Source organism: Rhipicephalus sanguineus, chromosome 5, assembly GCF_013339695.2.
Source record: "Rhipicephalus sanguineus isolate Rsan-2018 chromosome 5, BIME_Rsan_1.4, whole genome shotgun sequence".
Taxonomy (NCBI): domain Eukaryota; kingdom Metazoa; phylum Arthropoda; class Arachnida; order Ixodida; family Ixodidae; genus Rhipicephalus; species Rhipicephalus sanguineus.
Window position 1 is genome coordinate 145,758,640 of NC_051180.1, and position 27,964 is coordinate 145,786,603.

The 27,964-nt window shown below is 45.0% G+C and overlaps 1 protein-coding gene across 1 annotated transcript in view; it reads left to right on the forward strand.

Moving 5' to 3' along the window:
• Positions 1-27,964, forward strand: part of LOC119394316 (serine proteinase stubble-like) — a 121,961-nt gene that overhangs the window by 62,710 nt on the left and 31,287 nt on the right. The window contains exons 2-5 of the mRNA XM_037661605.2: positions 7,050-7,140; positions 8,169-9,119; positions 18,802-18,888; positions 22,949-23,054. Coding sequence (XP_037517533.1) covers positions 7,050-7,140; positions 8,169-9,119; positions 18,802-18,888; positions 22,949-23,054 — 1,235 coding nt within the window. The remainder of the gene's footprint in view (positions 1-7,049; positions 7,141-8,168; positions 9,120-18,801; positions 18,889-22,948; positions 23,055-27,964) is intronic.

The window sequence follows — 27,964 nt, forward strand, 5'->3', positions numbered from 1 at the left end:
GTTTAGTTTACCGATTAGTAGAGTTACTTGCCGGCTTTAAACGTATAAGCATTTTTATGCCGTCCCCAAGCGGAAACTTATCTGTCCGTCCGTGTGTCACGCAAGACGGGTCACAAGAAAGAAAATGTATCAAGCCAAATAAATGGCACGGAAAAAAAACGTTGGCGGGCTTTAAACCCCGGCTCAGAAGCCGAGGCTTTTACCGACCGGTCTACATCTTTATTTCTTTCTTTTTTTTGTTCTTTATTGCCTGTCTTTGACATGTTAGAGATACACACGCAAACACTCAACAGAGGTAAAAAAAACCAAGACTGATATTAATGTACTTCCTTTACGTAGTTAACTTTTTGCTTAGCACAGTAATCATGTGGGCTTAAACGAGAGTTAACTGCTTAGACATTCCACTTGCCCTTTGTACAAGTTAATCGAAAGCTGGCTCACATATTCACTTTCACTGCCATCGATACGGCAGGCCTCGATCACCATATGTGTTTCTTTGTTCTAATGCTGGAGTTTCACGTGGCATAACGACAATTATCGTTGGGGTTTGACGTCCCAAAACCAGGGCATGATTATCAGAGACGGTGTAGTGGAGGGCTCCGGAAATTCTGACCCCCTACGGTTCTTTAACGTGCACCTATACATGTGAGTACACGGGCCTCTAGAATTTTCGCCTCCATAGAAAATGCAGCCGCCGCGGCCGGGATTCGATCCCTCGACCTTCGGGTCGGCAGTATAGCACCATAACCACTAGACCACCGTTGCGGGTGCGGTACAACAACGATATCATATAAGGCACGCCTTACTGGGGGACTCAGGATAAAATTTAGACCATCTCGTCTTCTTTAATGTACACCTAAATCTAAGCTCGCGGGTGTTCCTTGCATTTCGCCCCCGCCGAAATGCGGCCTCCGAGGCCAGGAGTTGAACCAGTGCCCTCGAGCTTAGCAGTACAATACCTTACCTACTAAGCTACAACGGCGGGCTTTCTTCATTCTTGTAGCTGTATAAAATTGCGCATTCATCAAATTTTAGCACGCATTTACATTCTCGTAAATGGAAAGCTATATTAGGCGGTGATCCTGCAGTTAGCGGCCTTTTACGCTCTGATCTATTATTATCTGATTAGCAAAACGAAACGTGTGCCCTATACGTAGAAGCGTGCGAAACTGAAAGAAGCATTATATAGTTCATAAGAGTTGCTGCTAGGGCGAGTTCGTCATCCATGAACATAGCGTGTATTAGCGCGGTACATAAAAGAAAGAAACACGACGCAGACGTAGAGACAGGTAGGCGCTAATTAGCGTCTGCCTGCCTCCACGTATATGTCGCGTTTCTTTTATGTACCGGGCTAAAATACACGCTACGCGCTTTATATACCACACCGGTGCGGTAGCCTGTAAACTTATTTATGTGTTTTAAGAAAAACATGTGTTTTCGCATTTCGTCAATTACCTGTCCAATGTTTCTCTTCACTGCGGCGCATAACTTACACACGTTGTCGTTAACTGTAAATACAATGTTAACACCATACCTACCTCCCACTTTCTTTAGCCTGGGCGATAAGGAATGGATGCAGCGAGTACAAAAGGGGCTGGTAGAAGCGCAATCCCTTTCTTCCGTTTGAGCAGCATGAGTTCTTTTGCGGCAACCTCAGTTTACCGACATGCGTCTTCTTGTCTGGCTTGCCGCATGCGCTTGGCGTATTGTGCACGAGCCTCATTGGGTGGTTGCTGCCCGTGTGTGGCTTCATTTTTAGTGGAGCGGCGGAGAGTAGTGTGATTTGCCCAATATATGTGGCGCATACCTGCGCGAGGTGTTCTTGCGCACTCACAGACACACAGTTAGGCATACAGAGCTTCGCTGCAAAAGGGTGGCAAATCAAATACGCTCTTCTGTAGACAAGGCACAGCTAAGCTGCTTCGCATCTTTCTCTTTAAACCGAAGCTTCGATGCTATCGACGCGACTTATCTGCCTGGACACCTTTCAACCACTATCTGTACATCACTGTCTGTACACCACTGTCTGTGCACCACTGTCTGTACACCACTGTCTGTACACCACTGTCTGTACACCTGTACGACTTATCTGCCTGGACACCTTTCAACCACGGGCTGTGACGTCCATAATATCGAAGTTCATTTCTGAGAGAACTTAGACAAAAAAATCACAGGATATCCACGGAGTGAATGATTATGAGTGGGCGAAGCTGCGAAGGTTCATCGGTAAACCGTGAATCTTCCGTGAATTCTGCCCAGTACATCATCACCGACGTGAGATCGGGCGCGTTTATACTAAAGGTTCGATGAGAGTTATGACGACTTGCAGCTCACTTTAATTTTACATGTACGCTGTGAATTTTTATTGTTTAGAAAACCATTGCTTTAGAAAACTTCTGGCGTCTTTCGTTAAGCAGCTGGCGTCTTTTTGTTTTGCTTTAGAAACATCTGGCGTTCTTTCGTTTTGCTTTTAGAAAACATCTGGCGTCTTTCGTTGGTTTATTTCATCAATCAACGGCGTTCTGAACAAAATTTTTATTGTTTAATCACGCACAGGAGAAATCTCACCAGGCACTACCTTGGAGGTAAACAATGGCTGCTAATGGGAATGAGAGACAGAAGAAGTCGGCTTTTAGCTAACACTTACACTTCTACTTCTACTAACGTTTCCTACTGGAACATGCCAATGGCTGCTAATGGGGAATGAGAGACAGAAGAATTCGGCTTTTAGTTAACGCGCACGCTGCGAATTTTTTATTGTTCAACAACGCACAGGAAATATCTCCCACCGGCACCACCTTGGAGGTCAAGATCTGGTACTAGCGTTACGACTGGTTACGCACTACGACTACTACGACTACGAGGGACGAACGGGTGCCGCCTTAAGGAGCTTCGCCCCTAAAAATCCGGCAGATCCCACGCACTGTGGGAATCGATGTAATGCGAAGTAGCCAGCAAAGAGCTGCATAGATCGCTTTGTTTATTTTTGAGCCGAATGAAATCATTCATGCCATGGCATCTAGTTCACCATATATCGCATGTTTGCCATGCACGCGTGCATGCACAATGTGGTATATACCATGCCAATGAAACGTATATTCTGGTATATACACAGCATGACCGGTGATTTATGTTCATCACGCACTCCTGTCATGCAATACCAATTTTGGTATATATCCAGTTATCTAAACGGCCCGAAGCGCACCATAACAGTGTCATGTAAATCATACCATACATGACATGCATAACATAATTCGCATGTTAGGACCTGTCATTTATGTTCGTCATACAGTCACATCGCACAATCTTGGTGTATATCAAACGAGCGAAATGGCCGCGAGACCACCATGAGGGTGGCATGTAAATCATGCCATGCATGACATGCATGTCATGGTTTTCATGTTACCTCCTGTCATTTACGTTCGGCATACATTCGCGTCACGCAATGCCAATTTTGGTGTATATCAAGCTAGTGAAACGTCCGCGAATGCACCATGAGCGGGGCATGTAAATCATGACATGCATGTCATGGTTTTCATGTTACCACCTGTTATTCATGTTCTTGATACAGTCACATCGCGGAATACCAATTTTGGTGCATATCAATGTAGCGAAACGGCCGCGAGCGCACCATGAGCGTGCCATGTAAATCATGTCGTACATGACACGCATGTCATGATTTTCATGTTACCACCTCTAATTTACGTTCGTCATACACCCGCGTCGTGCAACACCAATTTTGGTGTATATCGAGCCCGCGAAACGGCCGCGAATGCACCATGAGCGTGGCGTGTAAATCATGACATACACGACATGCACGTCATGGTTTTCATGTTACGACCTGTTATTCATGTTCTTCATACAGTCACACCGTGCAATACCAATTTTGGTATATATCAACCTAGCGAAACGGCCGCGAGTGCGTCATGAGCGTGGCATGTAAATTATGTCGTGCATGACACGCGTGTCATGATTTTCATGTTACCACCTCTAATTTACGTTCGTCATGCAGTCGCGTCGCGCAAAAGCGATTTTGGTGCATATCAACCTAGCGAAACGGCCGCGAGTGCGTCATAAGCGTGGCATGTAAATCATGACATACATGACATGCATGTCGTGGTTTTCATGTTACCACCTGTTATTTATGTTGTTCATACAGTAACATCGCGCAATACCAATTTTTTTTTTGTGTGTATATCAAGCCAGCGAAACGGCCGCAAATGCACCATGAGCGTGGCATGTAAATCATGACATACATGACATGCATGTGATGGTTTTCATGTTACCACCTGGTATTCATGTTGTTCATAGAGTCACATCGCGCAATACCAATTTTGGTGTATATCAATTAAGCGAAACGGCCGCGAGTGCGTCATGAGCGTGGCATGTAAATCATGACGTGCATGACACGCGTGTCATGGTTTTCATGTTACCACGTGTCAGTTGTGTTCGTCATGTCGAAATGTCTCGTCATACCAGTTTTCGTATATATCCATTCATTTAAACGGCCGCGAGCGCCCCGAGACCATGTCATGTAAATTATGCCGCATATGACATGCGTGTCATGATTTGCACGTTAGGACCTGTCATTATGTTCGCCATGAACTCTTGTCACGTCATACCAGTTTTGGTATATATGAAATTAACGGAATGGCCGCAAGAGCCCCAAGGCCGTGGAATGTAAATCATGCTGTTCATGACATGCATGTCATGATTTTCATGTTATGACCTGTCATTTATGTTCGTAATACGGTCATGTTATTCCATACCAAGTTTGGTATACATCCGATTAACGAAACGGCCAGGAGAGCACGAAGACGTAGGCGGCTAGACAGACAGACAGACAGACAGACAGACAGACAGACAGACAGACAGACAGACAGATAGATAGATAGATAGATAGATAGATAGATAGATAGATAGATAGATAGATAGATAGATAGATAGATAGATAGATAGATAGATAGATAGATAGATAGATAGATAGATAGATAGATAGAGAGATAGATAGACAGATAGATAGATAGATAGATAGATAGATAGATAGATAGATAGATAGATAGATAGATAGATAGATAGATAGATAGATAGATAGATAGATAGATAGATAGATAGATAGATAGATAGATAGATAGATAGATAGATAGATAGATAGATAGATAGATAGATACGCTCAAACTCGCAGAAGTTCCAGAATGGCTGCATTCTGTAGAGGCGACGTAAATTATTAGTATACAGAACACGCAGGACATCATAGTTGAAATCAAGAAGAAGAAATGGATATGGGCCGGGCACGTAGCACGTCGGCAGGATAACCGATGGTCATTAAGGGTAACTGACTGGATTCCAAGAGATGGCAAACGCGGGAGGGGGAGTCAGAAAATTAGTTGGGTAGATGAGATTAAGAAGTTTGCAGGTATAACGTGGCAGCAGAAAGCACAGAACCGGGTTGATTGGCGGAACATGGGAGAGGCCTTGGCCCTGCAGTGGGCGTAGACAGGCTGATGATGATGATGAGAACACGCAGGGCTGAAACTACCACTTGGCCACTTCACATTATATTGACCACTTCGCCAATATAAAGGGTAATGGGGGAGGCAGGCCCCTTCTTGAACAAGGTTTCTTCCTTCCCTTGAGCATAAGAAGACTAATATTCAGGGCGCCTATGCCTATACGCATCCTCGCGCGTGTGGGTGCGTGCGCAGGCAAATGAGCATAGAAGACGTTTCGAAATTTTGCACGTGCGGGCAAGCGCGCTCCCACACTCGGCGCGTTTTCCACAATACCGATGGTTTCGCGAAGAACTTCCCTCGCGCAAATCAACGCGTCGAGGGGCCTGGGAAACACGTATGTTGGTGGCACACAAGAGAAGGCGTACGTGATGGCCAAAAGAATACACTTATTGGTCACCATAAGACTATTTCTCATCGCACCATGACAGCTATAAGTCGGTAGCATCTTGAACAAAAATATAGTCGGTTACAGCCTAAAGATATACGTTCCGCCCATAACCACCGCTATCGCACCCAGCGGAAACTTCAATCTCTGTTCTGAAAAAAAAAAGAAAAAGAAATGTGTGGCGATCTAGACTACTATGTACTCTATTATGGGAGCTGTCCCTAACAATGATCACGAACCTTCTTAGAAGAAGAAAAAAAGCCTGAACGATTTGCAGTACTATGCACTTTACTACCGGAACAGAGGTATAGTACAGTGCTACGGGACAACAAAGGCGAAAGCCACCTTCTTTTTCTTCTCGTTTTTACGGTCATTTATTGCTACGCTTTGTGTACGCACGTTCATGTATATGTGCTAATGTCCACACATATTGTATGCGGTCGCTTTATGACGCCTCTTTCACAAAAAGCGTGTGACTAACCATGTAATTCATAGCACGTAGATACTGAGCATCGCGTATATATGAGGCGCCTGCCACGTCATTCGTCCGACTACAGCTACCCCCCTTCGCCCTCGCCGTACCTTTTTCACAGCTTCCGTCTTCAGTTCAAATCAATGAATGAATAAGTAAATTAGTATAATATCATGCAAGTAGACCTAATAGTCGCCGCGCGTAATTTTAGGGGTCTACCATATGTGAAGATGTGTTCTTCCCGCACTCATTATAGAAACAGCAATAATATGAGCAACAATTTCACTATCTTTTCAACTTGACATTTTCCCATGTATCTAAGATATATTCAAACTTACGACTGATTACGAATAGGCAGTTCTTTTCTTTATTGGCGCAACTTAGTGGATATTAATGAATAACTACAACCCTGTGGCCTTCAGAACGGCAAAAGTTGAAATGCCAACTGCAGCAACGAAATTGCGCATTTCCTGATTCGAGTTCGGAACATATTAATCACGCCATGGCAGCTCAAATGAATGTGTAAGTGCATTCACATGATTGCGTTCATTAAAGCTACTGTTGCTCTGAGAACTGGCTAACCTCCCTGTCTTTCCGTTTTTCTTCTCCTCCTCCTCCTCCTTCATCGTATTTAGAGCATTGTCTGATTGCTTTTTTTCTCTTGTTTTTCCCCTTGCAGGGTGTCAGATGGCGATTAGCAGAAGCGAGCGGCACCACTCCTATTCTTCCAGTCCTAGTATTCACATTTTCAGTCATTTCACTCGCCAAAGGTACGTGTTTTCTCTTTAATTGCCACTTGGAGCGCGTTGGCTCGTACTTGAATCTTGCATGCAATTTATTCCTCCGTGAAAATGCTTATTTGTAATCTACGGACAACCTGTCCAGGCAATGATTTCACAATAGCGCATATAACGAAAACTCATTAAAACGCAGCTAAAATAAGCAGGTATGCTCGTTCAGTATTTCCATTTATATTCTTCCGTATTCTAACGAGATTATGTCTTAAATTATCGAAATACTGTTCGGTGAATTGCTCACATAAAACAAGAACAAAAGAAAAAAAAAAGGAGCGCGATTCAGCGGTTCCTTCGCTTTTGAACTCATTTGCATCGACGTCCACATTCACTCGCAGTGAAGGCCACCTACTATTATGGCCTAATTCATTAAAGTATTTCCGGTAGCGCGTTCGCAAACAACAACAACAACAACAACAACAAAAATACCAGGTATGATAAATGAAAGTTTAATGAAGGCAGTCGCGGCCAAGGTGTGTATTAAAGCGTCCTGATCTGCTAATATGGTCCCTGCCAATTCGTGCTATCTTAATTGCTCGCTGGCTGCTTGTGCGCTCTTGTTCAGAGAGGCGAACCGGTTCGCATAATAAATTGTCGTGTGGGCCAGCGGGCGCGTGACTCGCAGCCATAAGCAAGGTCTTGCTTTCCTGTTAGGCAGTGCTCTTATGTAGCAGCGAATTTCAAAACGAAAGTACTGCAGATGATAAATAGCAGGCACCTGTTGTACATCACGAAGCCGAGCCTGTCTATTTGTTGCAATTGTGTTTTTCCGAACCCATCCTGTAGCTTCGTGTCGTCAGGAGCAACGCGAAAGGCACTGAATAGGTTTTTAAACGATGTCTACGCGTATAATAACTTGTCAAGTAAAGAATAAAACATAATACGTAAGCTCCCACTTACTGGAGAATGAAGGTACTAGGTAAGTATGCGTTGATTCCGATTCTCTCGTCGTACTCACAATGCCACAGCTCCAAGGTTAACCTAAACCAACGTGTCACTCGCAGGTCTGAAGATCAGCCCAAAGTCATGCGAGAACGCCATCGGCGAACGGGGTACGTGCATGTTCGTGTGGGAGTGCATCAAGCTAGACGGGAAGCACCTGGGCACGTGCACAGACGGTTTCCTGTATGGTTCCTGCTGCGAGTACGATGACAGCGAGAACAGCGTCGCGGGCGGCCTGGCACCGGAGCCGCCATCTTCGTCGACAACGACGACGACCACAGAGACACCGCCATCGTCGCCGCCACAGCCTCAAAAGCAGCGTCCTAAGCCGCCGCAGCACGCCAAGCCGCCACCGGGCAAGCCCGGCGTGACCACGAGCCTCAACAGCATTGCCGTTCCCAGCTATCCGCAGAGAAATTTTACGCTCATTTATCTGACGCCCACGTCGCCTACGCCAACCATGACGAGGAGACCCTCGACGACGACAAGAAGAACGTACAGGCCTTCGACTAGGCCCAGCACGGCGTCGTCGTCTTCGTCTACAAAGAGACCCGTGGTAACGAGCACGACGACAGCTGCGCCTAGCAGCACTACGACGGTGGCGAGTGTGGTGGTCACGGCGACCCGATGGCCGCCGACGTTCCGGCCTCCTGGCATCACCACCTTCTGGTCGCTGTTCAGGCCGCGGCCGACTTTGGTGCCCATCATCACGTTCCGGCCCAGCCGCCGGCCTCCGACTAGGCCGCCAACGACGACCCGGAGGACTACGCTGAAGACGACCACGACGACTACGAGTACGACCAAAAAGCCGGCTCGACCTCCGAGTCCACAGCGGCCGCAGCGGCCGCAACGGCCGCAACACGGCACACATGGCACATACGGCACACATGGCAGACCAACGACGACGCGGAAGCCGCCCGCCACGCCGGCGGCGCAAACTGGAAGCGCGTCGACACCCGTAGGTTCCAAGAGACCGGTGCCTCCGAGCCAGCTGCTGAACAAGAGACCCAAAGGTGAGCAGAAGGGCGGTGATGAGAGCTGTATTCAATGCGTTGTCTCGACCTGCGTTTATCGCGGCTTTATTATTAACTGAGATGCTGACAGTGATGCCCTCCATAACTGGCATTCCTAAACACATATCTCTGAATGTACACACAAACATTTCAACGCACTCGCTCGTTGGTGTACATTAGATGTCAGTGGGGCGAGACTTACAGGCTTCACGCAGATGTTGAGGAACATGTAAACAAAAGTATTCAGAAGTAGTAGCGGGAAGGCTGCAGTTGTTGGTCCAAAGTGACCTAATGCTTGTGAGTAGAAAATGGAATCTGATTACAGTAAAATTCAAGAACCATCTCCGCACACTGAGTAGTATTTTACGAAAATGTTCTTGATTTTCATCAATATTAACTATATGAAACCGCCATTCAGACGTCGATAATGTGCTTGTTATATCGCATTAATTAATAACCCATTCAGGACGAGGCAAACAAATATTCGAAAGAGATGGTTTCTTTTTTTTTCTAAATGTTCAAGCTACACCGAGTGTGTTCGCACTTATTTAAAAAACAAGCAATTTGTGGAACTTCTGTTTAGAAAAAAAATCGGGACGATCAATGGCACTCTATGTAGCGCTCTACTATGAGAGAGCGTTCAGCTGTCCCTAAGAATTTTCCTTAAGAAGAGATAAATTAACTTCTACTTGAGCTGTGGACAAGCAGTACCATAAAAAACATTGGAAGAAAGCCTTTTTTATATTGATATGATGGAAGGAGATGTTGGCGCACAAAATTTGCTCCGGATATTCTGACTCTTGAGAGTGGCGTATCCGACGACAAACATGGTTCAAGATTTGAAGATAATATATCAAGTTGTATTGCCATAGTAGCAGCAGGACCGCTGAATACCGTGTTCACCTGAATAAGTCTACGCTTTCTTTGAACCTTGTGGAGACAGTTCTCAATGGACGCGAACTATACTTAGTGTGAGTTGCATTTATACTTTACGTTAGCTGTACGATACCACTACATCCAGACACTTTGTACCGGTCCGTATCCTGTAACCATGCCTTTTGGCATGGCAATATGGAACCGATTCACTAGTTTAGGCCCGTTTACACTGAATAGCAGCCACTATTGCCGGCTTCGTAGCACTAACAGCGGTATCGGCCATGGTTTAAGAATTGGCGACGTCCCGCTCGCCACTAAGTGTCATTCCTGTGTTTTATGCCAATAAAGTAAGTCATGCTATTGCTAGACAGTTTGAACAGCGGAGCTGTTTAAGCTCGGAGAAACCCTGTTAGTCCTGAACAGAAAATATTATCATCATGAATCAGCACGCGCTCTTTTCGTCCTCTTCTTCCTCTCCGTCCACTTGTACGTCTTCTGCTTCGCTCCCAGAACACGTGCGCCCATTTGTCCGGCGTGGGATGCAACCAGTCTGATGGGCGAGAGAAAGGGTACAGAGAGAAAGAAGAGAGAGAAAGAAACAAAGAGAAATTCTTGTCGAAAAAAATTTCTTGACGAGGCGGGATTCGAACCCGCGCACCCACGGTCCGAAGGCGCGCGTCGTAACCAGTTAGCTATCCGGGCACGCTAGCAGGGCATAGCGTAGCCTTGTATAGTATGGTATAGTAAGGGGGTAGGAAAGGGGGAGTGAGGGCGAGGGGAAGGGAAACGAGGAGGGGAGGGAGTGAAACATAGCCTTGTATAGTATAGTACAGCAAATGTGGGAAAGGGAAGTGAGTGTGAGGAGGAGGGAAGCGAGGAGGGGAACACCACCAGCTCCGTTGTTCCCTCAGTCTTCGCACCACTAGTACGTATCTACCCCAATTTTTAAGAGTTTGAATGTACTAATCGAAGTTAGCATAGGCATTCTGAAAGCGTAGTGATGTGGGCTTGTTGGTGCATAATGGAAAGGCAGTTTCTTAGCGCTGGTGTAGACGAGGACACATAGGAAGAGACACTAGACACATGGTCCTCGTCTACACCAGCGCTATGAAACTGCCTTTCCCTTCTGAAAGCGCAGAAAAGAATCCTAACGAAGGCTCAGCAGCAGCAGCAGTACTCCATTCCTACCGGTTGTCTGCGAAGTTTACTGGCACACGTACCACTTGATTGATTCGTACGACGAATGGCAAAGCTGTAAGCCTACAATATATACCATACATATAGCTCAATGGAGTATCTTATAATGTAGTGCAACTTTCATTATTGGCTTTACGCGCAAGGGCCGCCTAGTTTATCAACCACAGAACCAAGCGCTTGTTCACGACACTGCAGTTAACGAAACATGAACATTGACAGAGGCGCCCGACTGACATATTTTATGCTTGTTCATCATCATCCCCATCATCATCCTCGTCATATTCGTTACCATCGTCATCACCATCATCAGCCTATTCTTATGCACTGCATGACGAAGGCATCTTCCAATGATCTTCATTTTGTTCTGTCTTGTGCAAGATGATCCTATTTTATGCCTTAAGTTTGCCAATATTATCATCCCATCCATATTTCTGCCGTCTCCCTTTATCTCTCTATCTCTCTCTGCTGCGCTTCCCAACCCCCGGTACCCATTTCGTCGCTTTAAATGAACACCAGTCACCTGTCCCATGTACTACGCGGCCTGCCCACCTCTATTTTTTTTTTCTCGTAATGTCAGCTAGAGTACAAGGTATGCCTGTTCGCTTACTGATCCTCTCTGCTCTCTTCCTGTGTATTAATCTAACACCTATCATATTCCGTTCTTCTCACGACGCGTAGCCCTTGACTTCTTGAGTTTCGTTCCTATGCTAATTACGTATTATAAATACAACGCTACGATCACGAGTAATATAAGTTACGTTCAAAAAAATATGACAATGTCGTCATTTCATAACCTTATAAAGAAACACACCACTAAGACAAAGCATTCCACATGTTCCCATTTGTCAGGTCCTTAATTTTGCAACTATTCCTTACGTGGTTAAAGACATCAAGAACGCGCAAGAGTAACCGCGACGTATGGCGGAAGCATGGTAGTCTTTCCAAAATGTGATGAAACTTGCACAAAACGTCAGTCGACAGTTAGGACAGCTGTCGATATCAGCACAGCTGTGGATATCAGTACAGGCAGCCAGATTAGTCAATAGTGTGTAACGTGCAATGTTGGCTGGCAATCCTGAAGGCCGTTTCACACAGGTATGCAAGACCTGAGCGTCCTTATCAAGATGTGTAGCTTAATGCTAATACATAGAAAAACATTATTCGAAGTTTCAGGCGGGTGGAGAGCAACCGTTGCTTGCGTCCCCCTCCAGACGCCCATGTACCCTACTACTCTATTTCCTTTTAATCTTATCAGCTACGTCCGGTTGTTGTGCAATCCGGAGTGATCTCTTGCTATCTCTTTATGCTAAGCCTATAATTTTCCGCCCCATCCCCGGTTTCGTGGGCCTCAGTGTTGTCGGATACACAACCGTGACCATGAGACCTAAAAGGAAGCAAGAAAACATGCAGTGTGAACAGAAATACGCGTGCAGTCATAACTGGCTGCTTTCCTTAACAAGAGAGCTCGATGGAATCTGTTGCTGTTATAGAAGCAGGGCATATTGCGAAGAGGCTTCACAGGCAATGACCGCTGGATGCTCCTGATAGGACAGAAATAAAATAATAAGCTGAAAAAACAAGTCCCAAGTGGACTCTAAAACAATCTCGGAGACTAAAACAATCAGCAATGCTCTATTTACGGAAGACACAGATTGTGGTGGTGGTGGTTTCTTCTGTAGAAGCTGCCCTCCCGTTACGCCCTCCCAAGCGTAACGGAGAGCACTTAGATACGGCAAAAACCGTTAAGTATCGTAAGTATATAAGATGAAGCTTTAAAGTAGGAATGGCGTACTACTCTTCCGAAAGCACGATATGAGGAAAAAGACTACGGGCTCGAGGGAGTAGATAATATATGGGAACCGTGTGCAATAAATCCCACGCAACCATCACCGCGCCCCAGGGTCTTGCGTACTATATGGGCACCACATCCTCGTAGTGTCTTGCTTCAGCGACTACGAAATATCAAAATGACATGCCAAAAAATAGATAGGGCGGCGATAAATATTGCCCCCATTATATAGGGCAACGTTACATAACCATTTAGCTGCAGCTGAAGACCGTAAGAAGCGTTTTCAGCACTCGCGTGAAAATATATTGGCTGCCTAATTTAACCCGTTACTGAAACCCTCGCCCTTTGATGGTAAAGATAGAATCATTCATTGGGACCATGCAATTAGGTTTTGTTGATTGACGGCTTTGTCAGGATAGCTGCCACGGGTGCTACAAAACTTGCATCAGATTATCTTTATTTCCTATCCCTGTGAAACACTCCATTGGCATATTTCTGGTGACATTTAAATATAGAATGAATAAAAAGGTTTTAACGACGCATTTCCTTTTTTTTTTCTTTAACCTTGCATTGAAGGTAATATTTACGGGGTGCACCAATTATTTCTGTTATCTTAAGGCTAAAGAGGTTTTACAGGATAAGAGGGATTTTATAACAAGAAGGCAGAGAGGTCGGCCTGAGCTCTTTGGCTTGCTACTCTGCACAGGCTAAAAGAAAAGAGGGAAAAAAATAATGAAGTGTGATGACGGGAGCAGGCAGAAGTGGTGTGCATACGCAATCACCACGTAACATATTCGTCTTTCTAACGTCTATCATCTTTGAAGAAGAACCACTATTTGGGCTAGATGGTTAAAGTGCATATTGAAGTGCATCTTTCTCTAACGTCCGTGGTTGCCAGGCTGAACTGCCCACCACGAACTCCATGGACGTCAGGCATATCACCTCATCCTGGTGGCCTTGCTATACAGTTCACGAGTTCCTATTTCAGCTCTCTGTGGCGGAAAAAAATTAGGATGAGCCGATACACTTCCCTCGTTAATATTCATGTTGTCTCCAGAACACAAGGGCACTTTTGCTCGAGGCTTAAATCCACTTACTTTTTTATTTAAGCTTTGCATCAAATTTGTGGCATTCTTAACAGGTAACTATCGACTTCGTTGGATGCCAATGATACACAAGATAACATTGTGGTGCCCTATGCACCATATGCCTACAGCATCAGACGCCACAAGCTTTTGCTTTTGTTGTGCCACACAGGAGTCTACAGAAATTGACTGATCTGAGGTCATGCCCTTTCCCTCGTTTCTGAGGTGGTCGACTGGGAAGTGCTTGCTTCTCTATACACCCAGGTCTTTAATGACCAAAATATTAAAGCATGAATAGGATGATCAATATTACATAGCACATGAAGGCGCATATTGTAACATGTAACTCTGGAGAGCGCAGGTTAGGGTTCATCGATTTTTGCGGCCTTCAGGCTTCTGTATATTCGACTGCCTTGACACTGCATGCATACACGCGGTGCTGTGCAACATTTTTGTCAGTAACTTTCACAAAAAGCCCCCTTGTATCTGAGTAAAATTGACCGCACCTGCAAAGTTCGCATAAGAAGTGGTATTTTCATTATACTCGCGCATTATTTCCCTTGCTTTAACGACGTGTCAGAGGTCGTCAGATCGATACATCTAGTCATTCAGTTTTGTGCTTACACTTCTATAACCCTATGAAAACCTTTTCTTTATTTTGTCGAGGCAACAGTTTTCCACCGATGAGTACATATCACCATGCCGGTAGTCTGAGGCCGGTCTGAGGCTTTGATTGCTCACCCATTGTGAATCATTTCCGGTCTTCATTGCCCTGCAAACATTCGTTTTGCTTGATTGAGTTCCGAGCGCTAAGTCTAGCCTTTAGAGATGTTATGCCTTCGCACAGCCTTTGGAGACCGATACTGCTCGGTGATGAGCGCTGGGGTTTACGCGTGCGGGTGATCAACGGCGTAACAGGCGCTCAGCGGTAACCGACCGGCTAACACGTTTCGCATGACGCCGTAAAGTAAACGTCACGCTTTAGTCTTTGCCTTGATCACGTGCTGGCACGATTACTCGGGAACCGGGAGCACACTGCTGAGGTATCGCTTCAAAAAAGAAAAAGAAAGGGCTTTGTTCGTATACTCAGTATTCGTGGCGCCTCTGAGCGCGTTTCTCAAGCTTTTAAAGCGCCAGGACACTCCTGGTTCTGACGTTCCTCGTAAACTCCGCGTATTCTTAAAGCCGCCTGGCGGATATGCGTCACTTTCGCTCACACCGTGAGTAGGCAATAAACGATCGAATGAGGTTATTCACCAGGCTTGGCTTTTTTTATTGGCGGCGATAACGAGTTATGGGTATTACATATACGGCAGGGTGCTGGGACGATGAAACGAGCTGCAAAGCGGCGATGTCGATGCCCGTAAAAGCATTTACGGCACTTAGAAGCGCGCGCGATATGGCTAGTTGAACTAAACAGGAGCAAAACGTTTTTTACTAGCGTTCTGTCGTCTGCATCCACATTTTATTAATGCTTTTTGGTTTACCAGTTTCGTTCACATGCTGTGCTGCGGGAATATCAGCCCTGTCTGCTCTGTATTTGTTTCTTATTGGCATTGTTCCGCTTACCTTTTTCCATCAAAAGAGGACGGGTACAAAGCGAACACGAAGTGAAAATTGGCTTATCTAAGGAAGGATATGAGAGCGCAGGACGAACATAAGGGGAGTCAGAATATGAAGGCAAAGTAATGTGGCATAGAAAGACAAAAGCGCAGGCGTTTTTAGGGCGAAGTGCTTCATTCAAACAATCATTTCATTACGAGCTACTCAGAGTCCAAACTCAGAGTGACTGCGTCGCCATAGGGAGCTTCTCCTCAGTGCTGCGCGTTGCTGCGTGGCGGGCAGCGGGCCTACCTAAACCATTAACTATACTGAAGTGGTGAGAATGCGGCTGTTTAAGGAAGCTGTTTCGTTGAGTTATGTTACTTTACGACGATTAAGTTAAGTTAAGGACATGTCAAGCACTTTGAAAAGCAGCTTTCGTGAACAGCAAGACTAAGAAAAGCATCATTGAACAATCCGAGCTAGTGAGACAGCACTGGACTTCCGCTTTAAGCTGGCGATTTCAGTGCAGCGGGTTGCATTGTACTTATTTTTATAGATGGTCTGTCCGTAAAGTACAGAGATTGCGTCTAGTAAAAAGAATATATTGATCCGGTCGATACGTATCATTTATATTCTTCGAAATAGTTCTCTTGGGCATCGATACACCGAGTGCAACGCACTTCCCACGCAGCAAAGGCTCCCTGCAAGTCAGCTGCCGTGACCTCTCTCAGAGACTCTGCGACAGCCCGTTTACTGGCAAAACGCCGTCGAACCGGTGACCTTTCAGGCCTATCTTGAGATATGCAAACAGAAAGAAGTCTGCCGGACTCACACCAGGGCTGTCATCGCACGAAGCAGATGCCAGTCTTGGTATTGACACATCGTTTTTTGGTCATTTAAAATTATTGACCAGTCTCTAAGCAAACTGAACCACCCTAGCAGGCCCTAGCAGCCCATTTGAAAACGGCAATAGCGTTAGAACTCTATTTAATTAAACCTGATTTTACGAATTTCCTGATCTAACGAAGAAATTTTCGTTCCCCGTCAGGTTCCGATAGGTATCAATGTTGTCATCAACTCTAATTAACGAAGCTTTCATGGAACTGAACTCGATTTAACGGTCTTTTTCCGGAAATAAATTAGCGAAAATGCAGTGATTTCTTTCCAGTCCTTACACAGACGGCTTTTCTTCGGACGTGCGCTGTAACGCTGTCGCGTTTAAACGTCTCGCCACCCTAGTCACGACACGAGTTTTATTTTGACGAGGCTGCACGCCGTAGCCACTAGCGCTTTTACATATCAAATTCCGCAGGGCGATAGTGGTTTGTTGCCCCTGGAAATACTTCCACAGTAATACGGTGGTTGCTTTTGTTATTTAATGGTTTATGCGACAGATGGCACTGATCGTCCCCTTATAGAACCTTCTTACTCTGCCTGCTCGCACATTAACTGCATTCGTTCTCCTTGTTTTTGAATATCCACAGCTTGTCGTAGTTTCACATGGACGTCTACCTCGCCGGTACCGCCCGGATGTGGGAGGCATTCATGCTCGGGCTGCCCTGGCGGACTTTTCAGACGCGCAGGCGTGTATTAGTGGCAAATAAAATGTCGCGGCAGCTTTTGGCCGTCATTACATTACAATTTTAATTTTGAAGCAGAGAGAAATTCCTTCCTCGATTTTACGAATTTCCCAATTTAACGAAAATAATTCGAGCACCCTCATCGCTGTTAAATCGAGTTTCAACTGTATTTTGAAGAATTTAAATATGTATCAATCGGATCAATAAATTCTTTTTACCAGACGCAATCTTATTACGGAACAGCCCCTGTGTACATTTGACCATTCGGTTAGATATCTCACAGGAGAGAGAGAGAGAGAGAGAGAGAAGGAATGTAGGAAAGGCAGGGAGGTTAACTAGACTATGCGTCCAGTTTGCTACCCTACACATGGGGAGGGGGAATAAGGGAGTAAAAGAGAGAGAAGGATAGAAAATGTTGAACAACAATGGTGGGTGGTAGTTTGAAGTGACCGGAGATTGCTCAGATGAATAACGCGATTCGGATGACTGGAAGGGCGTGCGCACTTCGACACAATGCAGCAAATATATTTGAAGGGCTACGTACGTGCGTGCTTGCATGCTTTTTTTTCTTTTCTTTCTTTTCTTTTTGCCCGGCTACCCAATATACAAGGAGCAATAGAGAGCATTACAATATCGCCATTCGAAACGTTATGCTGCTGAAGTCTTTCTATCAGAAATGTGTTTTTTTTTCTTTCTGGTAAGATTATTTGTTCCCTATTCTATAAAGGTAGAAATGCAGGTATAAATATTTATTCACTTATAGCTTAACTCAAAAGTCAAATTTTTATCTGCGTGATACATCCTCCAGTCGCTTTGAATTTTGCCTTACTGGTGATTTTGCATGTTTCAGATTTAATTTTACAATGAAGTGGGATCTAACCCCCTGCTAAAGGCTTTTTTCAAAGCAGTGACCATGCCGCATTTTATAAATACTAAGAGTAGAATACCTTAAGTACATCACATTCTTCGGCATATAAAATGGCAACTGTGCGCTTCGCATTCAGAAATGGAAAAGCACCAATATATCGTAACGTGTTCGATTTTCCTGTTTGTGCGTGTAAATTGTTGAATCTCTATTCTCCTGACTACCGGAACTATCGTACAGCCTTGTGCGTGTTAGCAGTTCCGCGCAACATAGACACGCGTTGCAGCTGCGTTGGTAAGCTGCAAGGGTGTGGTGCGCCATGAAGAATCCGTTCAATCATCATTCTTTACAGCTGCCTTTTCGACGTCCTCCATTTTTCATGTGTCATTCAGGGAGACGACATATTTTTTTCTAATAGTTATACCTCATTCTGTACAGAAACTTACATAATGCGATGCGGATAACCTACGTCGCCTCTAACAATTAGGCTAGACTGATCCATCTCCCCGTTAGTAGGTGGCAGGATTAGTAACGAGAACGCTATGAGTAAAGCATTGCCCGTTTGATCATTCATTTGCAGCTTGCTCATCTGGTGGTCATGAGCTGGCTCAAAGAAACCTATGTGTGAAGCAAACTGCTATTCTATTGGGGACGTATAAGCCTTCTAATGATGTCGTCACGTTTGTACCGTGAAAATGAGCGTACGTTACCTTGTACTGACGCTCTTTTTTCTGCACTTGAACAGGGGAGTGCGGTGTCCCGTCCATTCTGCCGCAAACCAAGGTCGTGGGAGGAAAGAGTGCGGCGTTCGGAGCATGGCCGTGGCAGGTGCGTAAATTCTGCAGAGGGAGCAAAAGTGGTGATGGCATAATGAGACGAAATGGTCTTAATAGAAATAATTAGGGGTGTGCGAATATCAAATTTTTCGAATACGAATCGAATACGAATATTTACCTTATAATATCGAATCGAATATCGAATATCAAAGGAAAAATGCCTTCACAGTAACGATATTTTGTTTAACATGTAGCTATTTGAAGAAAAAAAACATTAACAGCCTGACTGGCAACACAACATACCCTGCTATCTCCAGAACACAATGTCCAGGCTAGCACAATGCACATCACAACACAAGCAAATATCACGGCAGAATGAAAGTAATGACTACATGTTATCAAGAAGAAATATGAGTTGTTCCACATGATCAGGCAGCAGGCGCTCCCTTCTAACAGAGACACCCCCCCCCCTGCCGCTCGCTTGGAACAGAAGTGGCTGGTATAGGGAGTTACATGGGGCAAAGCTTTGCCAGACTGGGGTATCTGAAGGTGCCTACAGTCCGCCACCAGTCACATGGGTCACTGTCTTTCTTCAGAAGTGGTCCCGCATAGTGAACGAGTGGTAGTGCGGCACGTTACGGCCGCAAATATTGAAAATGTACGGTTACATGATCGCCAACAGCGCTGCACGTCGGAGATGCACCAGCAATAAAGCATACGTATTGGGGCGCTCGTCGCAGGCAGATATCGTGCCTCCGTGTACTTACGATGTTTATCGCTCCTCTTGGCAACGTTTTTAGCTATACGAACGCAGCATAAATGTGGAAGACGAGTTATTTTATGCATGATAATCGAATCGCATATTCGAATTTTTTGAATATTCGAAGTTATCGAATATTCGAAACTTTTCGAATACACGATTTTCGAATCGAATACGAATATATCGAATGTAATATTAGACGAATATTCGAAACATTCGAATATTCGCACACCCCCAGAAATAATATGACCCATTTGATCAATGGCTGCCAAAAACTTAAGCAAGGAAAATTACTTCGACGTTTTAGTAACACGTCTTGTTTCTATGACCGACCACCGTAGAATAAATCTTTTCCAGCAATTTGTGCAGAAACTTTTGTGTATTACAAGTAACGTACCGCGTAAAAAATAACAATCGCCAGAGGTAATTCGAGATACCAAGGCGTCAACGACTCTGGTAGCATAAATTACGTTGAGAGCGACGTAGATTCCTGTTTACATCTGATTCACGCTGACATTAGGCGTGTAGCGCTCCAACGTTGGAGCCTTGCACTAAAGGAACATAAAGTTGTTTCAGTATGGTAAGAAAGCAGTATTAGAAGAAGTTTGGCTCATTTACACTAATGTAGCTAAAATAATGTTGGAATCTCCGAAAGCTCCCCGCAGCATACTGAATTCGTGACAAACTGGCTAGCGCATAAAATTTAAAAATAATGTCCCTAAGAATTTTTTAAATGTTTCTATGCCTATTCTAACTCGCTTGCCCTCTAGACCTTGATATAGTGCACTAGATCTAGGTCTCTACATCTAGTGCAATCTACATTGCTTGCGCTTCAGGTTGCGCAACTTGGTGATGCCGACTACAGATACGCACAAGCGGGCCACTTTATGTAAACGAGAGGAAGTCATATTTTGCCTCGGCATAGCACTGACCTTAAGAAACTTGGGAACATTGCGGATTAGAGGTGGGGCAGAAAACACGCAAGGTTGACTTTAGCCGGTGATTAGTTGATCATTGTTGCGTATCTATAGAGCACACAGGATAAGTCACTCCTTTCGTCCAACTATTTCGCTTTCGTATTTAAGCTTAACCATTCCAGTGTCACGTCGCCGTACGGCGTCAACAGCCCGTAGCTCAATGTACTTACATACATTAGAGTGTTTTAAGTAAATAGCCCCGTCTTCTAGTGATGCCATTCATAATATATTTACCTTTATTCTCTACATCTAGCGAACTGAACAAGTGGCGCCAACAGGACACTGACACAAGAGGTCCTGGCAGCTTGTCAGGACCTCTTGTCAGAAACCTTAACCTCATGCCGTGACGAGATCAGGCACGCGTATGGATAGTTCGTTCATAAATCTTCGCTGCAGACTTCGATGAACAAGGAGCTATGCAATGCCCTGCTTTGAACCACTAGATTTTTTTTCTGTAACATATACGTGCAGGTCGATTACACTTAATCTAATACGGATGCTGGGTCCGGATATCTTAAGCGACAGGAATATAAAGATACAATGAGAGTGTTGTATCCGTACTTTAAGCATTTTTAACTCAAGCGGTAAGTTAAAAGGCAAACTAACGCAATGAAGAAAGCGCGGTGGCCACGTGTCTGTCCGACTTCTGATAAGCCTTGATACGAGTGTTGAAAGCTCCTCAGATTAACGACACATTGTTACAACTTGCCTCGCACTTCACGGGAGACAGAATTAACGAAATGTATGGTGCCGAGGGGTTGCGAAGCTCATCATCCGCGTAACAGCATCCCAAAAACAACTGCTGGAAACAAGAAATGTCAGATAACCGAGTTGTCCACTTCCGATTAGCACTAATCTGGGCAAGCGAAATAAACTGAAGCCTATGCCCCTCTTCCTTTTTATCGATTATAATTTTCCCTGAATACTTGTGCCTGATGTAACCACAGGAATGCTAGAGAGATCGTTGATTGCGTTGCCGCCATATGTGCCTCTAAACAGAATTGCGCATTCGGCATCTCCTGTAAGGTGACATGCCTGCATAACCGTGAAGTTATGTCGGTCTGCTGCCTTTCTGGAAAGATAGTTTTCAGTTTTTATTAACGGTAACTATATATAGCTGTTCAGTCGGATCGCAGTTTTTGTGAAGAGTTTTCCATCGATCGATCAGTAAGCATGTCGGTGAACCACCAAGCCTGCTAAAAATGTAACCTACCTTAACAGCCGCACTCTCATTACGTCGCCACCACCATTTCTTGCCATACGCAATTAATGTAAATTTAGAGGTGCTTAAAAGCCACTCGTGGATCCAGAGGGGGACCCCTCCTCTCATATTTGACACACGCCGGGCATTCAGCGCTGACAAAAATTATTGTGCAGTATGTAACGCCCCCTCCTTCCTTCCCTATATGAGCATATATTTTTAGACCCCCCCCCCCCCTTCGTACGAACATAATTCTTGCAAGTACAATTGGCCTTCGTGTTTTTGTGTTCTTTTCCTTGTTTAATTACGTTAAGACTGAATGTTTCACTGATATATACTAGTTCGATCTAAGTGTTAATGCGATTTCATGCGTGTGTTTTTTCGGGTTCCAGGCCTTCGTTATATTCTGCGTTACGTGAAACGTAGTAGCCGGTGCCATCTAAGGACCCTAACGCCTCGTAAACATAACAATCATATTAAAAGGTTTTTGCCACCAGAATTCTGTTCGGGAAGACGCTTTCGCTTAAATCAGTCAGTAGCTGCAAATGAGCGCCGCAAACCCGCAGGGAAAATGGCACAAGAAACTGGTGGTCATCGTACACGGACAGATCTAATACGCTACTTATTTATTCATTGTGGAAACCTTGCAGGTCGCCAAATGACATTGCGTAAGGGGAACAAGCACGAAAGAAAAATACATCCAGAGTATAAGGCAGTTTATTGAAATTATTGCGCAGGGAAAAAGCCAAAGGGAAAGACACGTCGGCCTGGCACTAGCATTGGTGCGGTAATTGAGGTTGTAAGAAAAGAAGCAGCACGGATACTTCGAAAAAGCAAATACAAAACTAAAGAATAAGCAATCGTCATACACAAAACACGCGTAACTACAAAAAAGTATAACGCAAGAACAATCAGAAGAAACAAAACAAAAGATAACAGGATACAAAAGAGTGTTAAGGTCTATATTTAAAAAGAGTCAATATATGTAGCAAGTCTGGAATCACCAAAGAAAGTAACACGCATTTTTTTTAGAGCGTAGCGTGCGACGTTCCTAGACGACTGGACATCAAACGCGTGAGCACTCATTACTTCGGTTGTAAGTTTAGGAATGGCGATGGTCGCAAGAGAAAGAAAAACAAATGCAGCTTTCCTAATGAAATATTTCACGATGACTGCAGGTGTCCGTGCGGAGACGTCTTTCTTCGGCTTCTCAAGCACTCATCGCTGTGGAGGCGCCATCCTGAACAAATACTGGATCGCCACGGCTGGGCATTGCGTGGATGAGTACAGTGACCTTTCTGACATACTATAATGTGAACGTGTACATGATATACGGATATAATACATTGTATGTATCAAACGTTTTCCTAACGTCACAAGATTTAGCACAGCGCTCACCGCCATTATGCTCGATCTGTGAGTAGTTCAAGAGTGCTCGAGTGTGGATACAACATACAACAAAATGCACACGAATTGTCGAATCACTTTCAAACATAAAGGCCGCAGCTGCTGCACATAGTCACTTCCGCATTCAAGAAGTGTGCAATTCGCGCAACAGAAGGAATGTACACGATGGCAGAGAGTTTCAGAACACCGTTTGGCGAGGTGGACGCGCATAAGTATTAAAACAAGGATTATTCGGTACTCCATCAGATTCCGTCATAATACGTATAGTATAATATACTTTATTCCACACACAAAAAGACAAAAGGTTCGCGCCCTTTAGGGATTTTATTAATACCGTCCTTACTTTCTTTTCATTTGTGTGTTTCCGTGTACACGCGTCTGTGTACAAAAGTGGATCCAAACGCACGGAACAGTTCCATGTCTTCAGTTCGACTTTTCCACAAATCACTCACACTCAAATGGACAATGCGGCTTCGCTTGGTTCTTGTTATACGCTGAATAATCACTTACGGAGTGGCGTATCGCCACTGGTGGATTAACATAATGGAAGGTTAGCTGAGTTATCCATACTAAAAAATGTCGAACAAATGTTAGGCCTACGTTTACTGGCGCAATGCATTTCGCTTCAAGATGTTGTGAACAGCTGAGCCGCAAATGGTGCTGATTTTGTCAGCCGTCACGACATGACCATTGCATAGGGATTGGCCAAGTTCAAACGTAATTCGGATCTGCATATTATAAATGTTCATTATGTATTATTCCAGTAATGCACTGAATACTAATGGCATGTGGAAGCGCACATCGGAAGGACAAGACATATGGATAGACAAATATTGCCTATCCTTCAATGTCGGCCATGTTTCGATATGCACTGCCATAACCCATCGTGACAACCAACGGGCGCACCAGTACGTCTGGCACTAACTATTGCCAGTTTATTTAAGTAATCCAGGCGATGAGGCAGCGTTGCACTTCTCCAATGGGCACAATCCTTCAAAATACGTCCATAAGCTGATTTTATAACGCAATGGAAAAGTAAATTGTACCGTCATTTTTCTCAAGCGTTTGCACTCCCTGCTCAGTACCACTACCGCTGCGAGAAACTATCGAAATAAGGGAGTGTCAGCGGTGGGCGTTGCACGACCCGCTATAGTTGCCCAATCCTTCGACTCCCAGTGTGCGCATGCGTGGCTTGCCACGGCGTACGCTCTTCTGGCATGCAGGCAGCGCACCGCGGTAGCGGACAGGATCGTATAACGATAAAAATGGAACCGCAAGAGATACTGCAGAGGCCATTATACGCTTATCTCGCGCACACCTTGCAGCGATGTTTTCTTTTCTTTTTCTTGCGTTGCAGAGCCACGCGTGCACGATAGATTAAAGAGCCTCCAATGTCAAAGGGGTTCGGAAGCAAAACTCGACGTTTCGCAGCTGCAATGACGTCATTTCACGCGGCGTCCCGCGAGCCGCTGTGCCCCTTAGGGACCAACGACCTGATGCACGAGGGGTCCGGATTACATCCATTACGCGTTATCGCAGTATCCGTCGCTCGCGTTTTTCTCTCCACTTTGTCGCGCTGCCTCGGTTGACACGAACGCGTAGGAACGAGCAGATTTGAATCGCCGCTCCCACCGGCTTCCGTCTCGTTCGGCCGCCGATAGCAGCGCCGCCGCACGTACGTTCCTGCCACCACCGACAATCAACCGGTTTGCCTTCTGCCCGCCGCGAGAAGAGTTCTCTCGACTGCCGCGAGATAGCGGCACCATTCAAGCAGCCGCCGTGATCATGAGATGAGACCCCAGTTGAGCGATACACGTGAAATAAAACACACTTGCACATGTAATAGTGCTAGCGCAGGGGAGAAAGTAAGCAATGATCAAAAATGAAAACGCATTTATCACTGTAAGTTGCATAAGTGTATTTGGAGAAGTGTCGTGGGTGCGTCGGGTTTGTGGAAGTCGTTTTCTCCGAACTCTCTTGATGCCATGCAACGAAGCTCCTGAAAAGGCGGGTCTCGCATCTTGAGATTGGTGGGCAGGCAGCGAGGCGATCGAGCACAAACTAAAAAGAAAAAAGATTTAAAGGAAAAAGTTATGTTCTTAGTCTCACGCACAACTTTTCTTTAGTTTCAATGCTGCAGGTTAGTACATAGGTTAATATACTTCTCTTAAGCAGCTGCAAACGAGAGCCCATATTCAGTGAGAAGTTTTGTGGCCATGAAGAAGCGTCGATAAACCGCTTGAAAAAAGAGGAATTGTCCGAGGGCTCGATTTCCTTGTTAGACACAGCCAATAAAACCAACAGATGATTAAGCCGTGGCCTAATTGGTTGGCTAATTGGCTTCATTGGTTGTGTCTAAGAAACTGCTTCCTAGATGAAATAATACAGGAACAGGGCGCTCACACAAGACACTTGGTATGCATCTTGTATTCAAAACAACACTTACAAGCACAAATAACTGCAGTGTGATGGACAGGTCGGTTAGTTAATATTGCGTTTGTCAAATGCGTAAGCATTTCTATGTCAACTCAGCACGAAAACTGTCCGTTCGACCGTCCCTCAGTTACATAAGGCGAATTATTATGAAGAAATAAATTTATATAATAAAATAAATGTTTATTGGCGGTGCCCGGTTTTGAGCACAGACCCCTCGCTATCTTAACCAAGGGGTTACACACCCACTTTTTTTTTCTTTCCTTCACGGTATTTGCTCGAAAGAGAAATACCGTGGAAGACATAATATACTTGACATTCCTCTGTCGTTAGGTGCGACTCAGCTTGTGGTCTGAAATATTGTTGAAATGCATAAATGTGCATTTAGTTACCGACAGAATAAAAGGGAAAATGTTTAACGTGCACTTCATAACACCCATCACCCATCAACACTGTGAACATTGGGAAAGACAACATACCAAGGCAAGAAAAACTGCAGAGCCCTATATATAGCCGGCTCTCTTCATTTCCTTTTATATTTTTCTTTCTTTTTTGAAATTTTATTCTAAAAGCATTGGAAGCAAGCGAAAACTAATATCAGCTCAGGGTCGTATGGCGACAACGCTGAACTATTGGCAATAACAAAATAAAAAAGATAAATATGTTTTTCTGGTGTCTTAAGAATACCCAAATAATCCTTTTAAACATATCCGGGCATACAAAATAGTTTCATCTATTTCGTTTGAGGTCTATCGATCTTTCCGAAATTTGCCATTTCGTGCCTTCCAAACCGGTGAATTTTCTATAACAATGGATATTGTTGGGCTTGTCGGTTCCTAGATTCAGCAAGCTCTTGCTGAAACTATGCTGAACTTTCTGTCGTTTTATAAATTTCATAAGGACCGCCGCGGTAGCGCAGTGGTTTCCGGTGTTTAGTTGCTGACCCGAAAGACGCTGATTCAATATCGGCCACGGCGGTCGCATTTCGATGGAGGCGAAGTGCTAGAGGCCGATGTACTGTGCCATTTCAGTTCACGTTACTCCGGGCGGTCGAAATTGCCCTCAGCCTTCCACTACGGAGTGCCTCGTAATCGTATCGTGCTTTTGGCACGTAGAACCCCAGAAAAAAATATTTACAGGGTCCCTTATGCATGCGTCCGCCTAAGACGTCTCGAATGCGAAAGCCATCTTTTTCTTCTCAGTCGATGTGTTGATCATGCCCCGCCACCTTCGGAAAGCTTTCTGCACATACTGTGATACTGCACTGCCTCCAGGATCGGAGGCGTTTTGCACCACACCTGGTTTTGCCCTGCCTCCGTGGACGGCCCACCTTTGATCAAGCGACGATGTCGCGGGATGACGCCATCATGTGACGTCACTATATGTGACGTCATGATGACGTCATAGTGGCGTCACAAGCTTTGACGATTTGTGACGGCGTGCTGACGTCAGCACGTGATGATGATTTTTGCATCATTCGTGTGGACGCCGCCGACGACGAATCTTCGAGTTTCATTAGTCATCTAAGGCTTTCGCCTTGATATTATAGTAAAACTTCCATAGGAATGAAACAGTGAGACGGAAGGCTGGAAGGCTAGCCAGAAAATTGCCTGGTTTACATATCTTAGGCTGCGGAAGTGGAAAAGAGCAATAAAAAAATGACGGAGAGACGGATCAAAACGAAAATCTGTGGTGTATTCGCCCATGCGTGCGGGACTGCACCCCTCAGTCAAAGGCGCTAGCACAGGCCAGTCGTCCTCAAGAAGCGCAGAATTGTTTTCACTGCCTTAACATTTACATAAGGACACTAGCTTGACATGTTCCATTTATTCCATCAACTTCATCTCGTCCTGTTCACTGACTGACTCAAAAATACGTATGTTTTTGTGTCTACAATGCTGAAAACACTCGCGCACGCAATAGCAGATGTGCAACCCTCGACCCGGCAGGACTCATGAGACAACACTGCGTTGTAGTTGCCCAGCAAGACACCGTACCTTCTGTATAGAAATTGCTGGGCAACGTGTAACCTCCACTCTCGTCTCTTCAGCCTGCAACCACAAAGCAATACGACCGGATTTATACTGCCCTGACCTCAGTGTAGCTGGTGCGACAAATCTCTTCGTAGTGTGCATTCCACTGCTACATAGTAAAAAACGCCTTGGCCATTTCGGCTACTACGGAATACCCTAAAAGACGGAGCCAGCCTCATTTGTACACAACGGTTGTCACGTCCTAAACAAGGCTTCTTTTTCACCGCCCATATTTAGGACGTAGAAAGCTGGTCATCCGCATTGCATCGGGGTGGCCGTGCTGCCGATGTAATGCTCCCTATCATAGGGCGCACGAAATAT